Source organism: Mchenga conophoros, linkage group LG5 (assembly GCF_057382185.1).
Source record: "Mchenga conophoros isolate Kocher_MC1m ecotype Shallow Benthic linkage group LG5, M_conophoros_male_GT1.1, whole genome shotgun sequence".
In the NCBI taxonomy this organism is placed as follows: Eukaryota; Metazoa; Chordata; class Actinopteri; order Cichliformes; family Cichlidae; genus Mchenga; species Mchenga conophoros.
In genome coordinates this window covers 31,190,534-31,213,365 of record NC_140530.1, presented here as the reverse complement: position 1 = coordinate 31,213,365, position 22,832 = coordinate 31,190,534, and the positions used below count along the sequence as shown (strand labels likewise).

Sequence of the window (22,832 nt, the reverse complement as noted above, 5' to 3'; positions counted from 1 at the left end):
ACGGGCAGAACAACTTCCACTAGAGGGCAGTACAACTACCTGCTCTAATTAAATGGGTTGCCAACTGCCAGTAAAACAGAGGAAGACAAGAAGAAATTACATATGCTGTGAGCGAGACAAGGCAGCCGTAATAGCAACAGATAAATATTTGAAAATTTTTCAAACCTGGGTCCAACCTAGATGAAGGCCCTAGCATGAGTAGTGGTCAGAAGAAGGCAAAAAGGGTATACTGGGGACAAACCCATATATGTGGTGCGAGGGGAAAAATGATCAATATGCTTTTTTTTAAACATTTTTGTTTGGTGGTGTGCCATGTGATTTTTCTAATGTGATATATGTGCCTTGGCTCCAAAAGGTTGGGAAACACTGTTCTACTACAAAGCCACACTGTTGTAATGCAGAATGCATTACAGTTACATTGTCTTGCTGAACTATGAAAGACTTGATCTGGATGGGAGCATATGTTTGAAATCTGTATGGCTCTTTGGGCACTGACAGTGTGCTCCCACACTTGTCGATTGAACAGGCACTAATGCGCCTGCACATCATCAGAGATCCAGTCTTTTAAACTAAGCGCTGATAGCAAGCTGGATGGTTGCTCTCCTCTAGTCTGGAGGATGGGACATCCATGTTTTCCAAAAAGAACTTGACCACAGAACAGTTTTCCACTTAGATGCGATGCTTTTCCACATGGTAAATGAGAAACTGAGAAACTCAGCCTCTCTAAGATGCTCTCATTTTACCCAACCATGTTGTTAACCTGTCGCCAATTACTTGGAAATTGTTCCTCCAGCCATTTCTTTTTATTACCATTTAATTTTTCAGCCTTTTTCAGTCGACATTTGTCATGAAACTGTAAAATGTCTTTGTTTAAACATGCTATCTTTTCTATTATGGGTTTATGAGATTTGCAAATCATTGCCTGTTAGTTACATTTAGCACAGCGTCCCAACTTTTGGGGAATTGTAGCTGCAAAAGAGCATGTAAGAGCACCCAGATTTCCAGAGTTTTTTTGTTGGACACTTCGACACCACCTTGTTAACTGCTGCATGATAATAACTAATATATATTTAGTTATAGATATCACACAGCTGTCATGCTTTCCAAACATCCGCAGTTGCTTTTGTGGAGGTGTATCCAGTCAATATTACAACCTGAACGTGCTGTGCCCTCTGTTGGCAACTTCAAGTGTCAAGGGCAACAATTGTTTTTCTCTCCAGCTGGGATATCATCTGAGAGACCACTCAAATCCTGTGAGACAATTGAAATAGGTGCACCTAGATTAGTGGATGAAAAGGAACAAAACATGTTATTATCTCACATGGCACTGAAAATAATTGGAAATGATTGCAGTATGCATGAAAGAAGAATATTTTTTATTTGTTTCTTTTATTGTGGTGAAGTTTTTTTTAGTGTAGCATCTTTTCAGCTAGAAATAATAGCAGTGATTCAGTGCTTTATCAAAGGCTATAGACGACATCATCTGGCTCTTGTTATGATGTGACTGTGTAGAAAAAACACTGTGCTTTGTGTAGAACATTGCCTTTTATGAAAATTATAATGAATTTTTTAAGGTTGAATTGAATACTTATTTGTGCTGTAATTGTTCATTCACATGTTATCTGTAGCTTCATCTTCTTTATTTTAAGTTGAGCCAAAACAAATATATATTTTTAATAACTATTAGATTATAGCTGAATTACAAATACAGAGTACGAGTGTTGGGTGAGGTTTCATAAAAGGATTTGGCTTGGTATTTCTGTGCCATCTGCCATCAGCGATATTATTCAGGAAGGGCTTTTGGTGGAATTCTTTACTTACATTAAGGGTTGCACTTTTCCCCAGGTGCCCCCATTTGTTGTACAAGTGATCCAGAAATATTACATTGCACTAAGTTGCAGTGTGGTATTTTAAAACCTTATATATTTAGGATTGTGCTTGGTACAGAAGTGTAATAATGAAGCTAGATCTTCAAGTTCCTCATCCCTGCAAGTGGTGCAAATTACATTCTTGTTATAACAATATGTCAGACGGATAATTTAAAAGTTGTCACCAAGAGATAATCACTGCAGGTCTCCAGGAGCTTTCCAGCTGAAACCACATGACTATTGTTGTTTTTTGGACTTTTTCTGATTGACCACCTGAGTGCTCTGAAGTGTGGCCACAGCAGGCAGCTGTTTTGAACAAAAAACGTATAAAAGCACTCAAGACTGACTAGCAGACAGACAAAATTACCGACTGGCAAGTCAGCACATGTGGAGCATGGAGCTGCCAATAAGCCAAATGTTTCCCTCAGGAATTGGAGGAGACCACAAAACACATCTTAAGGTGGCCATAAACAGAATCTGAACCCTGTCAGGAACTGTCTAGTGACTTGGGTTTTGGAAAAAATGACCAATAATTTGGGACTTCCAGTGTAGCCAGCTAGAAACCTGAAAACCTAAACTGTTACTTGATTGTTTTTAGATTGCATTTGAGCAAATACAGTCTCTCTCTAACTCTCTACAGAGGCTGTTTACCTGGATGCAAACAAAGCCTTTCCCCGCTCTCATAAAGCAAGAGCTGGGGTATTTAGAAGCCCATTAATTATAAATAACTATAAGTGTTTTCAAGTAGGTTTTAACAGAATACCTAAACTAAAAACAGCAGTGTTGGTGGTGTTACGGATTTAAAAAATGGCACAGACAAGCAATTTTATTGTGTGTACTTTGAGCAAAGAGAGTGTGTCACCACATGGAATAATAGAGAAAGCCATACAGGGACTGAATAAGAATCACAATTTCCTGCATACGACTTAAAAGAATAATAGTCTTTAAGGATCAAATGAAATTGAAGTAAGAAGGTCATTCAGTGGATTACAGTGTAGCTGAAATATTTATACATAGCATTGCAGCATTTAGTCTATTTAAAATGGACACCAAAAAGTTGACAGAGCAGATTAGTGCACATTCTGTTTTGGTGATGGTGGTAATCCTTCATTCCAAACTGAGAACAGAAAAGCCTGATGTATTATGTATGAATGGATGCTTCTGAATTGATTGAGCTTGTGCATATAACCTTGCTGTCAGAAAGAGCTGCAAGCAGACCCAAGCGTGCCTAAGTTAAGGGCGTGTGAAGTTTGAACGATGTGAGTGCAGTTTGTAGAGGTTCTTCATTTATTTAATGTTCATTCTTTTTATTTGTCTTCAGTTACACAGTTCGTCTCTTGTAAAATCACTTTATTTGATGATATTTGCATAATGACACACACACAAAAACAATGATGATCACGTGTAAGCTGGTTCCTTTATTTCTTTGGGAACATTGTCTACAGTAAGAAAAGGGTTTTCAAACAGCAGAATCAGTATGTGAAGAACCTGCTGAGAGCATTTAAGGTGGTGCCACAAGATGTCACAGTTGGGTTTGAATTTCCCAAAAGAGCAGACTGAATCTATCATTTCTTCCATCTAACTTTAAATGCTTACATTTATTCATGAAAACAGCTTTGACTTTATTTCACAGCATATATTCATACAAGCATATATTTACCTGATTATCCAGTATGTGCAGCAGAGGTACTGTGCCACAGGTTGCATCTGATGTGTTTTCATCCAAGAGTATTTGCCAGAAGCCATTGGCATCACTGCAATACAGACAAGCTATCCTTTCATGCGTCAATGCAGCAGTCATGGCATTATTGTAAACTGGGAGTTACTGTCTCAGTCCTGTATTAGAGTGTGTGTGTGTGTGTGTGTGTGTGTGTGTGTGTGTGTGTGTGTGTGTGTGTGTGTGGATGGCAGGCAATTTCCCCTAAGCAATCACTAAAGAACTAATATCCTGTATTATGGAATGTTAATTTTAAGTTAAGTGCAAGATGAGTGCATGAGTCCTTACTCTACAACAGGGGTGGCCAACCCGCGGCTCTCGAGCCGCATGCGGCTCTTTGCCTGGTTTCATGCGGCTCTTACGTTCATATCAAAGTTTGTGTTTTGGGGTTTTTTTGTGTTGTTGTTTTAAAATGTGCACGTTCGCTTCGCTTGAGTTCAATACGGTATTTTCATTAAATGGCCATGTGTGTGAGATGAAAATACCGCAAAGTTTCCCAGTAGGAGCAAGTTTGCCCTTAAAATGGCAAGGAAAAAATACACAGCAAAAAGAAAATATGAAGATGAACACAGGACGTTTTTAACAGAGTGGGAGAGTTTATATTTTTTTGTTGAACGCAATGGCAAGCCATTCTGCCTTATATGTCAGACGTCATTAACGCATTTCAAAGCTTCAAATCTTCAGCACCACTTCAGCTCACTCCATGCTAACATCGACCAGAACCATCGACCCAAAAGGGACTGAACTTCGCAAGCACGAGTTGGCCACTTTGAAAAGTCAGCACATACAGTTTTTCCAAAAATTTACGAAGCGGTCAGAGACCTTAACACTCGCATCCTATCAGCTGGCTTGGAACATTGCACAGGCTAAAAAGCCATACGATGAAGGGGAGTTCGTTAAAAAATGCCTCAGTGACGTTGTTGAAATCTTGTCTCCTGAAAACGACAAATTAAAACGCATGGTATCAGACGTCCAACTGTCCCGCCACACTGTTGAACACAGAATATCGGACATTAACACGGCTATTGAAACACAGTTGCACTCTGACCTTCAAGCATGTGAGTATTTTAGTGTCGCATTGGATGAGAGTTGTGATATACAAGACAAGCCTCAGTTGGCAATATTTGCACAGTCTGTGTCAAACGATTGTGTGATCAAAGAACTCCTGGATATTGTGCCATTAAAAGACAGAACCCGTGGCACAGATGTGAAAGAAACCATGATGGCTGCATTAGAAAAAGCAAATCTGCCCATAACGAAATGAACTGCAATAGCCACGGATGGAGCACCAGCCATGATGGGATCTGTGAACGGGCTTGTGGGGCTGTGCAAAGCTGACCGAACTATTCCTGACTTTTGGAATTTCCACTGCATCATCCACATGGAGCAACTCGTGTCTAAATCATTGAATTTAGATAATGTCATGAAGCCTGTGATGGAAATCGTCAACTATATCCGCACACATGTGCTTAACCACAGTCAATTCAAGAATCTCATTGCTGAGCTGGACCAAGGGCTTCCAGGTGACCTGCCGCTGCACTGCGAGGTGGCTGTCAAAAGGCCAGGTACTCTCTCACTTCTTTGAGCTTTTGGATGCCATGAAACTGTTTATGGAAGAGAAGGACAAGGACTATCCCGTGCTCTCGGACCTTAAGTGGATTATGGATCTGGCCTTTTTGGTCGACATGCTGTGTCACTTGGACAGACATAACCTGACCCTGCAGGGTAAGTTAAAAATGCTGCCTGACCTGGTGCAAAGTGTGTTTGCGTTTGTCAACAAACTGAAGCTGTTCAAGACACATATTCAAAAGGGAGATTTAACGCATTTTCCCACTCTGCTAAAAGCCAAGCGGGCAAGTCACCAGCGCTGCCCTGAGTAAGCAAAGAGCCAGATATGCAACGCTGATTGAAAACTTGCACGAAAGCTTTGTGACCGGGTTCCATGATCTACAATTGAAAAGGCCACAGATTACGTTCCTCGTCGACCCATTGAATGCAGAGACCGGCTGTTTGAAAGTCTCGCTAGTCACAGATTAAGCTGCGGCTGAGTTGGAGATGATCGATCTTTGTGAGGAGGACCAATTGAAACCTGCTTTAAGGGAAGGGACCATTGAGTTCTGGAAAAGTATGCCAATGGAAAAATACCCCAATGTCAAACGGGCTGCGCTTAAGATACTGTCAATGTTTGGGTCAACATACAAGGCAAGGAATGCCAGAAGTTCCATTAAACAACATGCATTGTAAAAGTAAATGCTATTGATTATTATATTTTTGTTTGTGGACTTGGTTGAACTGAGAGTTTGTGTGTGTGAGACAGTGCACACAATTGTTGAAAATGACTGGCCTGTGGTTTTAGTACTGTAGGAGTCATTATCGTATTGGTGTGTGTGTGTGTGTGTGTGTGTGTGTGTGTGTGTGTGTGAGAGAGAGAGAGAGAGAGAGAGAGGGAGGAAAGGATGGGTGATGTTCATGTGTGCCCATGTGTAGGATGTGGCTCTTTGCGGTAACACAGTAAAAAAAAAGTGGCTCTTGGTCTCTGACTGGTTGGCCACCCCTGCTCTACAAGTTTGCAAAAAGTGTAATAATTTGTTAAACTTACATTATTTTTGCTGCCTGATAATATAAATTATCAGCCACCAATCTATGAATCATTCAAGAATAAAAAAGGCGCTGAACTTCAGTGATGCACCAGTGTTGTGCCCTCACATAAGAGGGAATTTAGCAAAGAACCAATTTGACATTTTATCTGTAGGCACTTTGTTACTAGCAGCCATTCACAAAAAACTAATTCCCCTCATAATGTGTTAAAACTGCAAAAAATGCAAAAAAATATGATACAATTTGACACGACATAATAGTATTTTTTCATGAACACGATGGTTCCCAAAGACCTATTAACCAAAAAGAAGAAGTGACAGACCTAAAAAAGCTATTAATAGCAGGTGTCTGAAAGTCATGTCCTTAAGAAAAAGGATGAGGTGCATCTGGCCCTTAAACTGATTTAGTTTACTACTGTTAACTAAAGATTAATCAGAAATAATCTCAGCCAGGGGGTGGCTGTCAACAAGCCATTCTTATAAAAGGAAACGGGGAGAAAAAGCTGAGTTATGGTAAATTTGCAAGAACTGGTTTGAAAATCTGTGGCAAAAGGCCTTTTGGAGTAAAATTGAAAAAATGAGAAAGTTTTGTTTCAACCCATCATCAGTAGCTACAGAGGAGGGCAGGAGAGATGCAATAGTGAGTGTCTACAGTTATCTACAGGGTGGGGGAGGCTCTGCTGTATTTTGGCTCTGCATTTCAGCCAGTGGTGTTGGGATCTTGTCAAAATTGATGAATAGCATCAGATTCTGATCCACTTTGCAGTACCACCTGGAAAGCATCTGACTGAAAGTGGCTTCACTTTTCAGCATGATCTCAAACACTCTGCCAATGCAAGTGGATAGAAGAAACACACAATGGAACACTATCAGTCATTGACTGGACTCCCCAGAATCCAGACCTCAACATTATTGAAGCAGTGTCATCATCTTGACATCTTGACTTGATATTAAAAGTACTACTTCCCTTCACTTTCCCCTTTTCACTCCAAGTGTGTTCAGATGCCACAAGTTTGTCTGCTCTCCTCTGTAGTTTGTGTTTTGTCTTGCTTATTTTCAGCTTTGGTCTGCTGGTGATTACTGTGTGATGGGTCCTACCACCTGCCTCACGTTACTCATCATCATAAAAACAGAAAGTCTCCACAAAATTATAGTTGTACACAAAACTCAACCAGACAGATGGGTTTAGTAATAACTTATAAATCACTAAACATCGCACATACCAGCTTTAATTATGATGATTTATTTAATTACAGCCCCATTACAAATAAGTCAGGAGTGTGAGAATGAAAATTAGATACTGTGTGCTTTGTAGTATCTTCCAGACACTATTTGAAACCTAATTTTCAGATGTACTTCTGTTAGATGCGCTGAGGAAAGTATTTTACCCACAGGCACTTAAAATTCTGCCCGACATGCTTTTAAACATTTTGTACTTCCACACAGTTTGACCACAGGACAAACAACTCAGTCTCCACCGAGGTATAAACATAGGCCTAGGCATTGTGAAATAATTGTTTTGGACGGCCTTCATAAGACGGCGGGTGTTCTATAATAATAATAATAATAATGGATTGCATTTATATAGCGCTTTTCGGGACCCCTCAAAGCACTTTACAATACCACTATTCATTCACTCTCACATTCATACACTGGTGTATTCTATAATAATGACATTTTACTTTAATTATTTAGTCAAAATGTCACTTAACGCATCAGGAGGCTGTTTACAACATTTAAGCTAACAGGGCAGGATTGCTTGCTGGACAAGTTCAAAACTCAAAAAGTCCTTACAACTTTTCTATGCAACCTTCACACTTAAGGCTGGGTCATGGCGTCTGAGAGCTGATACCTAAGACATGCTGTTGAACCATGTCACAAATCAGTTGTTGTTGTTTTTTTTCCAGCTGAATAGGAAGGTGGACTTTGAAAAGCAGGCTCCCATAGCATGGGAGAAGAAGAAAAAGTGACAGAAAAAAACATCACTGGCTTTCAAGAGGAATCACTGCAGCAAGCAAAAACGGTTTAAATGCCCATTTAAGCACTTCACTCAGCAACATAAAAACAGTAGAGTGGCAAGAGTGACATGTCCCCATGAAAATTAAGCCAGGTCAGTTGTTATTTTTATAGGTGATTTTCATGACCACAAAAAAAAATTAGTTGGTCTAAGTGTTTATTTTAGAAAAGCAAAGCTGTGCTAACAAACTACTAAATATGTGTAACAAAATAAAGGAGTAAAGGAGCTGCAAAGATTTATACCTTTACACATGATTAAATTCTATTTTCACAGCAGGAGTTAAAGAAAAAATGTTAGAAATACGATTTAAAAACGTTACAGTAAGTTATGTAGGCTTCTATTTAAATCTAGCTTTGATATAAGCACACAGACCCTCTCTCTGTTTCAATTTAAGTTCATCTTACAGGAAAATGTCATCTCACTGGATCACAGATGTTATGTATAAAGCTTTGGGGTCTGAAGATTGAAACCAGTGCAAAAAGTGCTTTAAACCTCTATTCTTTCTAATGGAAACTCTTTGGGTTATGAAAAAGGTATGTCTGAATAGAAATCTACAGAGAAAATCACACTTTTCCACGCTTGTCTATGACCTCAATTTTGTGTATTACTTTAAGGTCTCAACTGGTAGTTTCAGGTGCTATTAAATACAACATCTTGCTGTGCATTAAAATGAAAATGATGATCGCCACTAGAGTCAAAAATAAGGATAAAGAAGGGAATGCTCCACAGCACACAAGTCACTACCATATAAGCATGTACTCGCCCTCTGTTTTTGGGTTGCTTTAGCTTCCTCCTCCTGTCCAAATATATGTATGCTGATTACAAATTGGCTGTAGGTGTAGTTGTTCGCATGAATGGTTGACTGTCTTTCCATGTTAGCTCTGTAATGGCCTGACTTTTACCCAATGTCAGACAGGGTTCTGCCCCCATTTGACTGACGGAGGCTAACAAGTTTTATAGTATGGGAATACGAGACTGGATCCAAATCCAGTTCTACTTTGATTTGCTTCTTCAACTCACACCTGTGCTTCAGTAAAAATAAGCTGCACTTTCCATGAAGGATGGCTCATGTAATAGTAAATTAGGTGAGCTATAAGAAGAATGTGCCTCGGGTTTACATTACAGCTGGTGAGCATAGAGGAACAATCCACTGAGAGAAAAGAAAAAGACGTGACTGCACTTCTGAATGAGGAACTCCAAACTGAGCTTGCCAGCTGAAACCCCTCACATAGTTCTAAACCATGGAAAATAAATCAAGTCCAGAACACATGTACAGATGCACTAACACAGCTTGGATAAGCCCCAGTGAGATATTCATTGGCTCTTGTATCCACATTAATTCAATTTTTTTCTTAACAAAGACAACAAATCAAAGGATTTTCTTAGTTTCATGAGACAAAGTTGAACAACCTGATTTCTTTAGTATTTTTACATTTTAACTATGATTTTTATTACTATTATTGTTATCATTTCTAGCCAGGCTTTCCTTAAAGTGGGCAGAGTTGAATGACAATAAGGAAACATGAACTACTATCATTTTCACTGGCTCTCACTTTTTTGTTCCTTATTTATGCAGTCCTCTATGAAAGAAGGGATCTTTTGTATCTGCTTGGAGCTTTATGCTAACTCATCTCTTTACAGTGGACCATTATGCAGAAATTTCAATTATATGCAATCCATAGACTCAATGACGCAATCCTGAAACATAATTGTTCCTGCTGAAACAACCCCCTCTGCTGTCTCAAAAAATGCACCGTTAACCCTTAAGTGCAAAAACAGAAGAAACCTTTAACAGTTATATTTCTTAATTCTAATGCCATAGAGTGCTACAGTAGATTATTACTTCCAGTGGCTGGATTATTAAGTGTAAAATTATAGGTCAGCCCCTTTCTTGGCGTTTTTTTTTATGAATGAAAGCTTACGCACGCCCTTTATGATTCAACCCTAATAGGCTAACCTAAATAAATAAATGAAGCAGATGTATGGTCCCAGAAAACGCCCCCCCCCCCCCATCCGCGCTCTCTTTCTCTCTCCCTCCCTCTCTCTCTGTGTGATGGGAACGTGGCTGCAGCGCATTTACAGTCTCCTCCCCTGTGGATCCTCCAAGTATCTCCTCTCCCCTCAACCACCGACCAGAAGCGTGTCAAACAACTTTTCATTCAGCATTAGGCTGATATATGTATATATCTATATTTCAATTTGCTTCGTTTTTGCGCTATTTGATTCGTCATTCTCAATCATGAACGCACAGAGAGCGGATAGTCAGAAACGACTTGCAGATGAGCAGAACCAAGGTGAGAATTTAATTCTACTTTTACATTGAACTGTTGTTTTAGTTTTTGGGAAACTGTTTAGTTGTCTGCATCTAGTCTGCTTTTGATTTTTTTTTTTCACTAGTGCTTGTAAGTATTTTAAAATGCGCAATTAAGTCCGTTCAACTTAAATATCCAGTTATTAATAAAAAAAATTTGCAACACGATTTAAAGACATTAAACACAATTTCATTGGAATCTTTTGTTAACTGCAGGCTGGTTATATTTCCTAATTGACATGTCAGATAAATATAATGTTCAACTCTAGTTAACGTTAATTCTCATAATGCTGTCCATACCATATTAGTCCAATAACCTTGGAGTTGCCGAGTAATACATGAGATTTGGCCACATAATTAACCTTTGAGATGAAGTCATTAGCATCTCTCAGTGCAGAGTGGTAATTATCCCAAACAGTCATCCGCTGATGAGAAAGAGTTTAGTAATATTATTTTGCCACTAAAAGCAATGCTCTCCTGTCCACGAGGGAATCTGCAATCTGTAAAAAATGTATGATTTTTTTCTACCTATGCAGAAATGACAGAAAATGTTCTTTTTCTATAAGTCTGTGGAATTTCAGTTCTTTACTGCTACTGCTATTTAAAATAGAAGCAACAGAGTCTCCTTTAACAAAATGATGCAAATACAAACAAGGATGTGTCATACCTAGTTAACAAGCTTAAAGTTTCCTTTATTTGTTTCGAATGATATGCCACTGACATCATCACACTAATTAGTTTATTCACTGAAAAATCTTGGTTCACACACTCCTTGATGCATCTTAAGAAACATCTGTTGTTTGTTTTAGACATAAAGGATGCCAAAAACCGAGAGAGACAGAGAAGATAATAGAATAATAGAAAATGCATGAGCGAAACAGAAACTGCATTAGGTTAATAGTTTTCCCACCCAGAATGAAAAAAATTCTGCTGTTGTCATCTAATTGACTTTAATCTGATGAAGTTTTGATTCAAACTGATGGTCCCTTGAGGTTCTCTGAGGCAAAATGGAAATGTTTGCTTTTTCAGAAATATTATGGACAAAATCACTCAGGAATCCCCCAAAATGGCAACAATAATAACTGCCAAGCTTTTAGGTTAGATAAAATTAGGTCTCATGTTGTGGGAATTTATGCATTTGTCGAGAAGTTATTCATTAAACAAGATGAAGAAATATTAAGCTTACGTTTGACCCCAATAAGCAGCATCAAAGAGCTCTTAAACAGAAAAAAAACCCTCTTCTGATCACGGCACTGTCTGTTTTATCTTCTTATTTTTCTTTTAATAGCAACACCCCAGCACTGAATACCCCAAGAAACCAGCAGAGGATGTTTTGACTCCTTCATTTGTGCCTCCAGCCTTCCTCTCAACAATGGACCTCTTTTTGCAGGGATCCTCTTTAAACTTATCAAAACTGCTCCACAATATCAGCATTCCTGTCAATGCCTCTGGGAATTATACTAACAACCAGTTCACAGAGGTCAACCTCTTTGAAATCCTGGGTCCGAAACGCTCTCCCTTTTTCTTCCAAGTGACCAGTGTTTACCTTCTCATCTTTCTCATTGGCTTGTCTGGAAATCTGCTCACATGTGCAGTGATTGCAAAGCACAAAAAAATGCGTAATCCTACAAACTTTTACCTTGTGAGCCTGGCTGTATCGGATCTTCTCGTGCTTTTGTTTGGGATGCCCTTGGAGATTTATGACCTGTGGCAGAACTATCCATTCCCCTTTGGTGAGGGTGGCTGCTACTTCAAAACGTTCCTGTTTGAAACTGTGTGCTTTGCCTCCATCCTTAATGTCACAGCTCTGAGTGTGGAGAGGTACATAGCTGTGGTATATCCACTCAAAACACGATACCTGTCGACTAACCAGCACGCTAAACGGGTCATCACCATTGTGTGGGTGGTTTCGATGATCTGTGCCATCCCCAACACCTCACTGCACGGCATCTTCTACCTGCCAGAGAGAATGGAGGAGTCAGCTATTTGCACTGTGCTGAAACCTTTGTGGATCTATAACCTGGTCATGCAAATCACAACTGTCTGCTTCTATTTTATACCCATGATGGTTATTAGCATGCTGTACTTAGTCATGGGCCTTCATTTGGGGAGAGAAAGGCGCCAGTCCAGTTGGAACCTGGGAAAGAATTGTTGCAGCACTCGAAGGAAGATGAGAGTGGAGAATGGCCGAAGGAGACAGGTCATCAAAATGCTCTGTGAGTTTTTTTTCTTTCTCTTCAAAAGGCAAGCATTGCTCTGTCATGCTGCTCTGACTTGAAAGCATATCTCCTCTAATCTGTATTGTCACTGCCAAGGCATGATCCCATAGACAAAACATGACGAAAACAGAGAGTAAATAATGACACAGGATTATCAGCAGTTTGGATGGATCATTAAGATTCGGAAGGGCTTCCTTTTGAGTCGCATCTCCTAATTCTGCAACTTGACAAGATTACACGTTAGTGTAAGACCCTTTTGCTGTAGCTATTTGTTTTTTTACATTGAGGAATTTCCCATTACATCCATCTAAAGATTCTCACACTACGAATGGCAAAAATAATAACTGGCAAAAAATAGCATTAGGAGTCAATCTGAAAACCTATTTTCTGAACCAACTGGCAATTATTGCAAAGAGTAAATTATCAGAATATCCATTATGAACACAATTAGCAGCATGATAGTGGTAATGTCACAGGAAATGTCTGCATTTAAGCTTTTGTCATAGCTCCTCTCAGGAGTTTAGAGTGGATGTTGGTGATGCTATTCTCATTGTATTTGTACAGCCAGTCATAATTTCACAGCATAGAGATTAGTCGTTACTTTTTTTTTTATTATGTTTTTATTTAAAAACCTGCAACAAACAAACAATATATCATGAATTTCTAACTGATATTGCAGTCACAAATATCTAATATTTCAAGAAAAGGCCTAAAGGTGAATTTTAAACTGCTTCTTTAGCTAACACACTGGTGATTTATTTAATGAAACGCTGGAAACTAAAATTATACCCTGACCTTTTCTGTACTTTTTGAGATCCGTGCTGATATTTGAGAGTTAAATAAAAGCATATAACCAAGTTTATAGCCATCATAACAACAAAAAAACATCTAACTGCCCCCAGCTGCATACAAAATACCAGCAACACTTAAAAATAAAGACATTTCCTTATTCTTATCTTTGCATCTGTAGAGCTGCATATTGCAAGAAGATATTTACCTCATATGTAGCACATTCCGTCTGAGAGTTATTTTTCCCAGAGCTCTAAAAGCCAAATAAATTGTAGTAAAATTGTGGAGTTTTCTTCAAAACTACTAAAAGTTGTGTTTACGTTCAATGTTACTCTCCAAGGTGTGAAATGTAAATTCATGAGGCTTAATGGAAGTGCTGAACGCATGGCCTTTTCTTCTAAAACATAACAGCTTCCTCTGCCTTTGTAGGCTCCGTGCAACACATCTCTCTGTGCAGTTATGTTCTGTGCAACTGCATGAGAGATACAGAAAACAGGTGCAAAAACAAATAAATCCATAGCACTACTAGATGTCTAAAACATCACAGGGGACCTTTAAATTATGTTTTTCTTAAAAGAATCCCAACTGAAGATCTTTTAGAAATGTTGTTAAATTCACAAGAGATTTGGGGGATGCTTTCTGGTTCCACTGCAGGTGGATTCCTTTATCAGGAATGTCATCTGTTCTGGAGAATGGGTGATAAAATTTAAATTAAAAATAATAATATGAAATGTATGAACAAAAAGATTGTGATTGTTTTGATTTGCACAGTTGATCAGACTGCTTCTGTCATCATCCTCCTTATCTTGTTCTTCTAGTCAAATAGTAATTGATAGTAAAATAACATTGGTTTTGTTTTTAACGTGTGTTTCCCATGTAAAGTAGCTGCAACACAATGACTTTCAGGAAAAATGACATGCATATTTTAGTTTTTAAAAAGGTTTAACATTTGCATCTATGAGCAGCTAACTCGATAAAAGCTCTTTAATTGATTTCCACTCACTATCAACAACTAAAAGCGCAGCAAGCTGAAAGCTTCTTATTGGTCATCAAGCTGTAGTTTCATACTGAACATCTTCACACATATACCCTGTGTTCTTGACAACAATTCCTGTTGTCAATTCATGCTGTTCAGCCAAACTTTGTTACCAAAGTTTCTCTTATATTACAGTAAAGATAAAGTTTCTAAACACATCAAACACATCAGCCGTGACTTAGTAAAACACACACGTAACAATTATACAAAAAGTCTGTGAAGGTTCTCAGTCCTTCAGGTCATCGTAGTCAAAGGAGCTTGCAAAGAAAAGCGTCTGGACTTCTTTAAGATTATGCAAAAAATTCAGAGAAAAATATGGCCCAAGTATTTCACCCAAGATAAATATATCTTTAATGAAGAGCTGGAACAAGATGATATAGAATATAAATATGATTCTTTGAAAAACTGTAAAATACAGCATTTTGTCCTAACCATGAAGCTTTAGACAAATGAAAAAGTTAAAATGCACTATGCGAATCACTGTAGTCTGGGAAAGAAAGAACAAAACCAAGTGCTAAATGCCATATTTATAAATGTAAATATCTTGGCAGTGTGTTGAGTGCCCCCAAGCAAAGCTTGATGCCATATGCCCACGATCATAAAAAGCCAAACACTGCCTGTGCCTGCTGGATCTCCTGCAGGGAGAGCCCCTGAGAGCATTATGCCTAGATTATTTGGTGAGGAATGTATTTGTGCTCCATCATCAAAAAAAATGCTGAACATTGTTTGTTGCACAGAATGAAGCATTTAAATTTGGCCAAGAACAGTCGTTAAACCCTAAAATTGATAAGACTTATAATACCTGTTTGAATTGTCCATCATTGTTCCTGTCCCGAAGAAACCCCACCCTGCTTCTCTCAATGACTATCGCCCTGTAGCCCTCACCTCAGTAGTGATGAAGTGCTTTGAACGCCTGGTCAGAGACTTCATCATTTCTTCACTACCAGACACACTGGACCCACTACAGTTCGCTTCCGTCCAAATCGTTCCACAGACGATGCCATCTCTCATCTCCTCCACACATCACTCACTCACTTGGACACTAGAAGGGGGAATTATGTTAAAATGCTCTTCATAGACTACAGCTCTGCATTTAACACCATAATTCCCTCCACACTCACCACCAAGCTGGAGCATCTGGGACTCAGCTCATCTATGTGTCAGTGGATCTCCAACTTCCTAACTGGCAGACCACAGGCAGTAAGGATGGGCGGACATGTCTCAGCCTCCACCACTCTCAGCACTGGAGCCCCCCAGGGGTGTGTTCTGAGCCCCCTGCTGTACTCTTTGTACACATATGACTGTGTGGCCACTACCAGCTCCACCACCATCATCAAGTTTGCTGACGACACCGTCGTGGTGGGCCTGATCTCTGATAACAACGAGACGGCCTACCTGAAGGAGATTAGGAATCTGGAGAACTGGTGCCAGAGGAACAACCTCCTTCTAAACGTCAGTAAGACAAAGGAGCTGATAGTGGACTTCAGCACTAAGCAGGAGAGGAACTACCAGACCCCCGTCATCAACGAGTGCCCAGTGGAGAGAGTGGACAGCTTCAAATACCTCGGAGTTCACATCACGCAGGACCTGTCATGGTCCTGTCACATCAACACCGTGGTGAAAAAGGCCCGACAGCGTCTCTACCACCTCAGACGCTTGAGAGACTTCCAACTGCCCTGCAAGGTGCTCAGGAACTTTTACTCCTGCACCATAGAGAGCATCCTGGCGGGAAACATCTTAACCTGGTTCGGGAACAGCACCATGCAGGACAGACGAGCTCTACAGAGGGTTGTGCGGTCAGCTGAGCGCACCATCCGCTCCGAGCTCCCTGACCTGCACTCAATCTACAGCAGGCGGTGCTGGACCAAGGCCAGGAAGATCGTGAAGGACCTCAGCCATCCCAACAACAGACTGTTCTCTCTGTTGAGGTCAGGAAAGCGATTCCGCTCCCTGAAGACCAACACAGAGAGACTGAGGAGGAGCTTCTTCCCGCAGGCGATACGGTCTCTCAATCACACCACCACACAGTACTGACCCACACATATGGTTCTTACACACACACTGGACTTTCTGGACTTTGGTTTTGCACAACACTGGTCACTATATTCTTCATTTCCGGTTAATACTTGTACAGCTGCTGTTATTGTGTATATATTTATTTATATTTAGATTTCTTCATACATTCTTATATAGTTCTATATTGTGTATTTTGTTGTACAGTTATTTTATTTTCAACTTTAATTTATATATTTATCTTTATCTTATTCTTCCCAGTTAAATTTACCCTTCATTCTAATTTGTGTTGTACAGTTATTTCATTTTTAACCTTAATTTATATTTTATTCCTTCCTAGTTAAATTTACCCTTTTTAATTTTTCATATTTATTTCCTATCTTATTCATAGCCTTTTCCTTTTTTGTTCTCTTTAGGTCACGAGCAGTTGTCCAAGCATTTCACTACATATCGTACTGTGTATGACTGTGTACGTGACAAATAAAATTTGAATTTGAATAAAATTTGAATTTGAATTTGGTTTCTAGTCTTATCTGTAAGCTAAGAGAGTCTACAATCTATGTCTTTGATATATTGTGGTTGCTGAAGTGCAGCATTTGCTAAACAAGAACTTCAGTCAAAGGATAATGATATGCTGAATTTCCATTTTTAAGAATCTCTTGACTCATTTGCCTTAAGGGCATCAATAAGCAATCTAACTTAACTCTAAATTACTTCACAATTACCACAAAGGTCATGAATACAGCTGTTTATCCGTCCTTCTTACGACCTCATTCTCATTCCTGGAGCATTAAACGCTGTCATTTTTTCAAAGCTGTTGACACAAGCTGTCTTTTGTCATTTATGGATGTTTAAAACGAACATGGTAAGAAAATATGAGCATATAGGTCCAATGCATAAGCATAGTAAGACTGATGTGGTCAGAAAGGAACATTTTAACATCAAAACATAATATGTTCCTAAACCTTATTTTCACAGTGCGGCCATTTAGCTCACAAACCAGACCAAACAGGAGCCTACAAGCTGACAAATTCATATAATGTCAGCAGCAATGACAGAATAACAGTAATTTAAACCCTTGGGCAAGAACATGCTATTCTTTCAAGTTTTGCTAATGCAATGTGTGCAATGGCATGACACTGACTGAACACACCAGAATACCTAACTCTAGTCCATCCATATACAGCTGTTTTAAATGAAAATGAGAAGAAGAAAATCTCCACAAACCTGTGTACTCCTTATAGAAACGTTTGTCTCAGTTTGTTTAAACAGGTTTTCAAATAAAGTTGAGGAGATAAATCATTTTATGGCTGGATCGCTAACTATTGATAAGAACTCATAAACCGCAGAGTGGATTTTTATAAAGGACCACAAGCCAACAAGTTTAATTTTAACATTCAAATCTGTTCTGCAAAAATAAATGTATTCATCATCTTTCTCTCCAGCAATCGTGGTGGCAGTGTTTGGAGTCTGCTGGGCACCCTTTCACATCGAGCGTCTTCTGTGGAGCTCTATCAGCCAGTGGACCGACTTGATGCACAACATTTATCAATATGTCCACATCCTGTCGGGCGTCTTCTTCTACCTCAGCTCTGCAGTCAACCCTATCATCTACAGCCTGCTCTCCACGCGGTTCAGAGAGTGTTTTCGAGAACTTGTTTGTTCCCAGGGGGAGGACAATAACTCTGTCAGAGACTCCCCTCCTTTTCCTAAAATTTTGCTGGATCCCTCCGTTGCAAGTTCAAGGGGTCAGGCCGAGGGGAAGGACTCTAATGCTTTCATCCCTTTGCTGTCCCCTAATATGACACTGAGTATGGACACTGAAATCCTCACATGTGCTTGTACAGACACAACGTGCAAGACCTCTGTATTCTGACATTTTATTTGAACAAGCTAGAAAGCAGCTGGTGCAGAAATATTGTAAACTGACAGGTTAACATTTTGGATCTTAGGTTTATTTGTTTCCAGAATTTGCTGACATGATGCTGTATGATGAATACTGCCAGAAGAAAATGAGCTTAGCTTAGAACGGAGACTTGAAACAAATGAGGACAAGTAGTCTGTGTCATAATGTAATGAAACTGTCTCATCTGCTTGTCTCTGACCCTTTTATTAACATTGGCTCATCTCAAAAGTAAAAAAAGGTTCTAGTTGATGAGCCATGTAAATCCAAAAGTTGCTTTCATGTTGTATTTTAGTGCAAAGAGAGATCATTTGGAAGAAAATAACAAAATGTACTGCAAAATCATGACACTGGAAATGTATGAATTTTTGGCAGTTAGGCTGATGAGACTATGGAGCATGATGTTATTGGGGACTGGACCCCCTGATGTTTAGTGATGGTGGAGGAAAAATATGGTTGACAGGATAGGAGGTTGAATGTGAAAGAAACCCCCCTTTTTTTAAATATCAAGATACCGTTAAAAATACATTGTAAAGGTAAAGGGCATATATTTGTTTTTTAAATCTTTGAGAGCCAAGCTAACCGTCCCCCTATATTTACAGTCTTTAGTTGCTTAGCTTTCCTGTAGCTCCAGTATCATATTTAGCAGTAGTATTATGGATATTCTCATATAATCCTAGCAAAGGATGTGGATAAGCATAATTTCCAGTATGTTTTGCTATTTTCTTAAACTTATCACATGTCACTAAAAAGCTTGGATGTAAAATGATTATTTATCCTTTGTTTGAAGCTTTGAATCATATTTGACAACAGTGCCTGCACATTTTACCTGCTGTCTTATTTTTTAACTGCTGTATGCCTTATGTCAGAAAGTGGAAAATCAGATCGATCTGAGCCAAATGATTACATGTTGTAATTGATATGCTGTACCTGAAAATTAACGTGATGCTAATTTGCAAAAAGAAGTAGTATATGTCTCTGTGTTTCAGTGGGACAAAGAATGTGATAATTTATTGTGAGCTGTTGCTAATGTTTTTGGGGTTTTTTCTCTTGTTGCATGGCCAGCCGGTAAGCTGTTGTTCACTGTGATTGCAAAAATGAAAACTGATTATGGCTATTGTGCAATGGCTAATTCAAAAGCAAAATAAATATTAAGCAGTCTATACATAGCTGTCACATGCTTGAACTATGTAAATACTGGAAACACATTATTAGAGTGCTGTCATTTTGATTACGGAACCATGAAACTGAAGAGTTTATTCATCACCGTGATTGCATTATGAAATGTCTTTTTCCACAAGAGTTTATAGACCTAGTGTGGTTTGAATCAAAATAATAAGCTAGGACAGACTGACTGGTTGAATGTATTGTGTCTTTAGAGTCACTAGTAAGTTGTCCTACTGCCCTTGTGTTGCTGGCCTAAATATGTGGTAGTCTTCACCAATCCCACCACATATTACAGGCTGTATACCCACCTCACTTAGCAATAGAATATGTTATTCTTACCTTTTTGCTTATTATTTAGGTATCCTTGAACCAGTTATCTCTTTTAGGCCCATTGGCCTCGCTGTTGGCTTTCCAGCAGGTGGTTTTCTACACTTTTTTGTTATGAATGATTACTGTTGAAGCAGGGGCACTGCATACACGCACACACACACACACACACACACACCTCTAAATATACTGACAGCTGTTATTATGGTTGAGAATTTTCAGCATATTGGCCAATCCTTTGAGCAATGGTTGAGAATTGATGCATGGTATAATACGTGTTTTGTTTTTTTGTTTTTTGTTTTAATTTTCCACTACACCGCACGAGTCAAATTATATTTTATGCTTTCCACTATTGATCAGAATAAGCTTTGACAACATTGAATTGAATAGCAGAATGGCAGTTCTGCAAGCCACAGCAGGATGAAATGGATACAGTAGGGAGATTTGCATTCACATTCGCTCACTTTCACTCATTGGACTGGATGCTTGAACACTAAACAACATTTTCAATACAGATTTCATTTCCATAAAATTCTCAGACATGCTGTCTAATACAAAACAAAATATCGGCCTTTGCATTATACGTTACTTTTGTTCTCTTGAATGTGTTATCTTCTCGCAGCATTCAGAGTGGAGTATTCATATTCATATTGGTGTTAGAGGTCGGTATGAATGAGTCCATTTTCAGGGATTATACAGAAAAGAGTCACACAGGCACCCAGAAGTGTTCCTGTCCTTAATCGCCTCTTATTGTGGAGCAAAAACAATTTGTACCTTAGTGACATGTCGGTGCTTGTTTGTTGCTTTTAACCCAGCAGTTTCAAATCTGTGGCAATATACCTATTTAATAGGTGACATTCCAGTTTGCCATTTAAATGTTCTACTTCTACCTGCCATGAGTAAAGTAACACAAACACATTGTTTTCCAGAGAAAGATGAATATGTATGAGTGACATATTTCATCCAACTTCAATCACAGTTTAAGAGTTGAATATAGAATGAATGTAACTCTTCATGTAAATGGCCACAATAAGAGTTGTTCTCCAGTTCTGTCTGATGAAAACTCAAGAAAAGAAAGACACTACGATGTGAAATTCAAATGAAGCACAGGAAAAAAACACAAGCACTCCCACCACAGTGCGAATTGTTTAGTTCTCAAGTGTAATGAAGGGCCAGCGTGAGAAGGATATTCATATGCATTGTTCAGAAGTGAATTTAATACATTTTCTCTGAAGGACATTATACAGCTGGATGAACATGTCATGCTTATCTGTGCTCTCTGTATATCAAAAGCAATATCATGTCTTTGACCTCTAGAATAATCGCAACATCTCACTTCAGTCTTTTGATATTTTATAATGTCTATTTACATCCCCTTACACATCCCAAGGACACAACGTTTGTCTTTAGGCCACAACACGGTTGCAATTCAGCTGGAGAAGGATGGCCTACGGGGTATTCTGACCACGTTATATGTGTTCAGCCCTGGTGCATCAAAACCTGGAGATAAACCCTGCTTATTAAACACGTAGAAGTTAAATAATTGGCCATCTTGAGCTTCCAGGGACACTGAAGCGGTGCCGACTCGCAAAACACAGGGGTACTCTTTTTCAAACACCACTTTAAACACACGATCAACCAGGTAGTTAAGTTTTATTGTCCTGTACTTCTCTGGTATGAGCTCTTCAATCTGAGGACCAAACTGCTGCATGATAAGGACTCCGTCTGGCCCTACTTTGATCTCATAGAAAGTGATGTTGCTGTAAGTGAAAAATCCAATGTAATGATCAGGGTTTGGAGGAGCAACAAGGACCTTTTTGGCCTCCCTGAAGGCTCTCTCTATGGCTGGGACAATGTGGTTGTAGGCCTTTGTGACCACATCCTGTTTCTGAGATCGGCTGCCTGCCATTAGCACCACTAGGCCAAGCTTCAGTCTGGGAACCAGAGAAAAAGTGGCAGAGTAGCCATCCAAATCCCCATCTTTACGCAACAGTTCATAGCCCATCAGCTCATTCACCTCCCATGGCGTTCCAGTACGGTTAGCAAAATAATCCTTATCGCACCTAAAGAGTGGGGTCAGCATAATCTTCAAAGAGTCTGGCTCCAGCAGCTTGCGATGATACGCACCCAGCAGCATCATGGCAAGCTTGGCCAAATCTGCAGCTGTTGAGAACATCTGACCAGAAGGCCGATACCAGCCGAGGTCATAGAGTGGGGCTGGTTTTCCATTTGAGTACACTCCAACAGCCAATTGGCTCTGCATCCCTGGGGTGAGGTCAAAGCTGGTGTCTTCCATCCCCAGCCGGTCCAGGATGTTCTCTGTGATCCATCGCTGGTAGTCAACTCCGGCCACTCGCTCTGCCATCACATGAGCGAGTAGTGAGAAGGCAAGGTTACTGTAGTGACATCTGCAAGAACAAATATAAAAAGCATTGGGAGAATGAAGAAGAATACATGATAATTCACGTTTAAATATCACCATACTTGAAATATTCCATGTAATTTAAGTGAGCGCGCTCTTTGGACAGAAAATGCAGGAAGCCTAGCACATAAAAATCCCATTCACTAGCAGAGAACGCAATATAGACTGCTCCCTTGGGGGTGCAGTACAACATCACAGAGACTTTGCAGTATGGAGCTAGCAGGTTAAAGACCGATTTACTCAAATATTAACTCTTGTTTGTTTCATCGGGACAAATATTAAAGAATAAAAATGACACGTTGCTTCCAAATCATATTTGATGGACTATTTCTTAGTTGAGCTCAGGTCCCTGCAGGTTTAATACAAACACAATGTGGTGCTGGAGATATTAAAATATCACTTGAAAACACTTGTTTACTCAAAGGTCAAATATTTTACTAATCAGT

At 39.3% G+C, this 22,832-nt stretch overlaps 2 protein-coding genes across 5 annotated transcripts in view; one reads left to right on the top strand and one right to left on the bottom strand.

Annotated features, from left to right (window-relative positions):
• Positions 1-10,478: 10,478 nt before the first annotated feature.
• Positions 10,479-19,665, top strand: nmur3 (neuromedin U receptor 3). Its single transcript, XM_085274845.1, has 3 exons — positions 10,479-10,493; positions 11,799-12,726; positions 18,013-19,665. Exons 1-3 carry the CDS (start codon positions 10,479-10,481, stop codon positions 18,441-18,443), a joined length of 1,374 nt encoding a protein of 457 aa, XP_085130971.1. The 3' UTR covers positions 18,444-19,665.
• Positions 18,362-22,832, bottom strand: part of lactbl1b (lactamase, beta-like 1b) — a 32,585-nt gene continuing 28,114 nt past the window's right edge. For 2 of the 4 annotated variants that reach the window (XM_085274841.1, XM_085274842.1), the window contains one exon: positions 18,362-22,372. In XM_085274841.1, the coding sequence (XP_085130967.1) occupies positions 21,394-22,372 (979 nt within the window). In that variant the 3' untranslated portion in view covers positions 18,362-21,393. The remainder of the gene's footprint in view (positions 22,373-22,832) is intronic. The other 2 variants (XM_085274840.1, XM_085274843.1) reach the window with 2 other exon arrangements.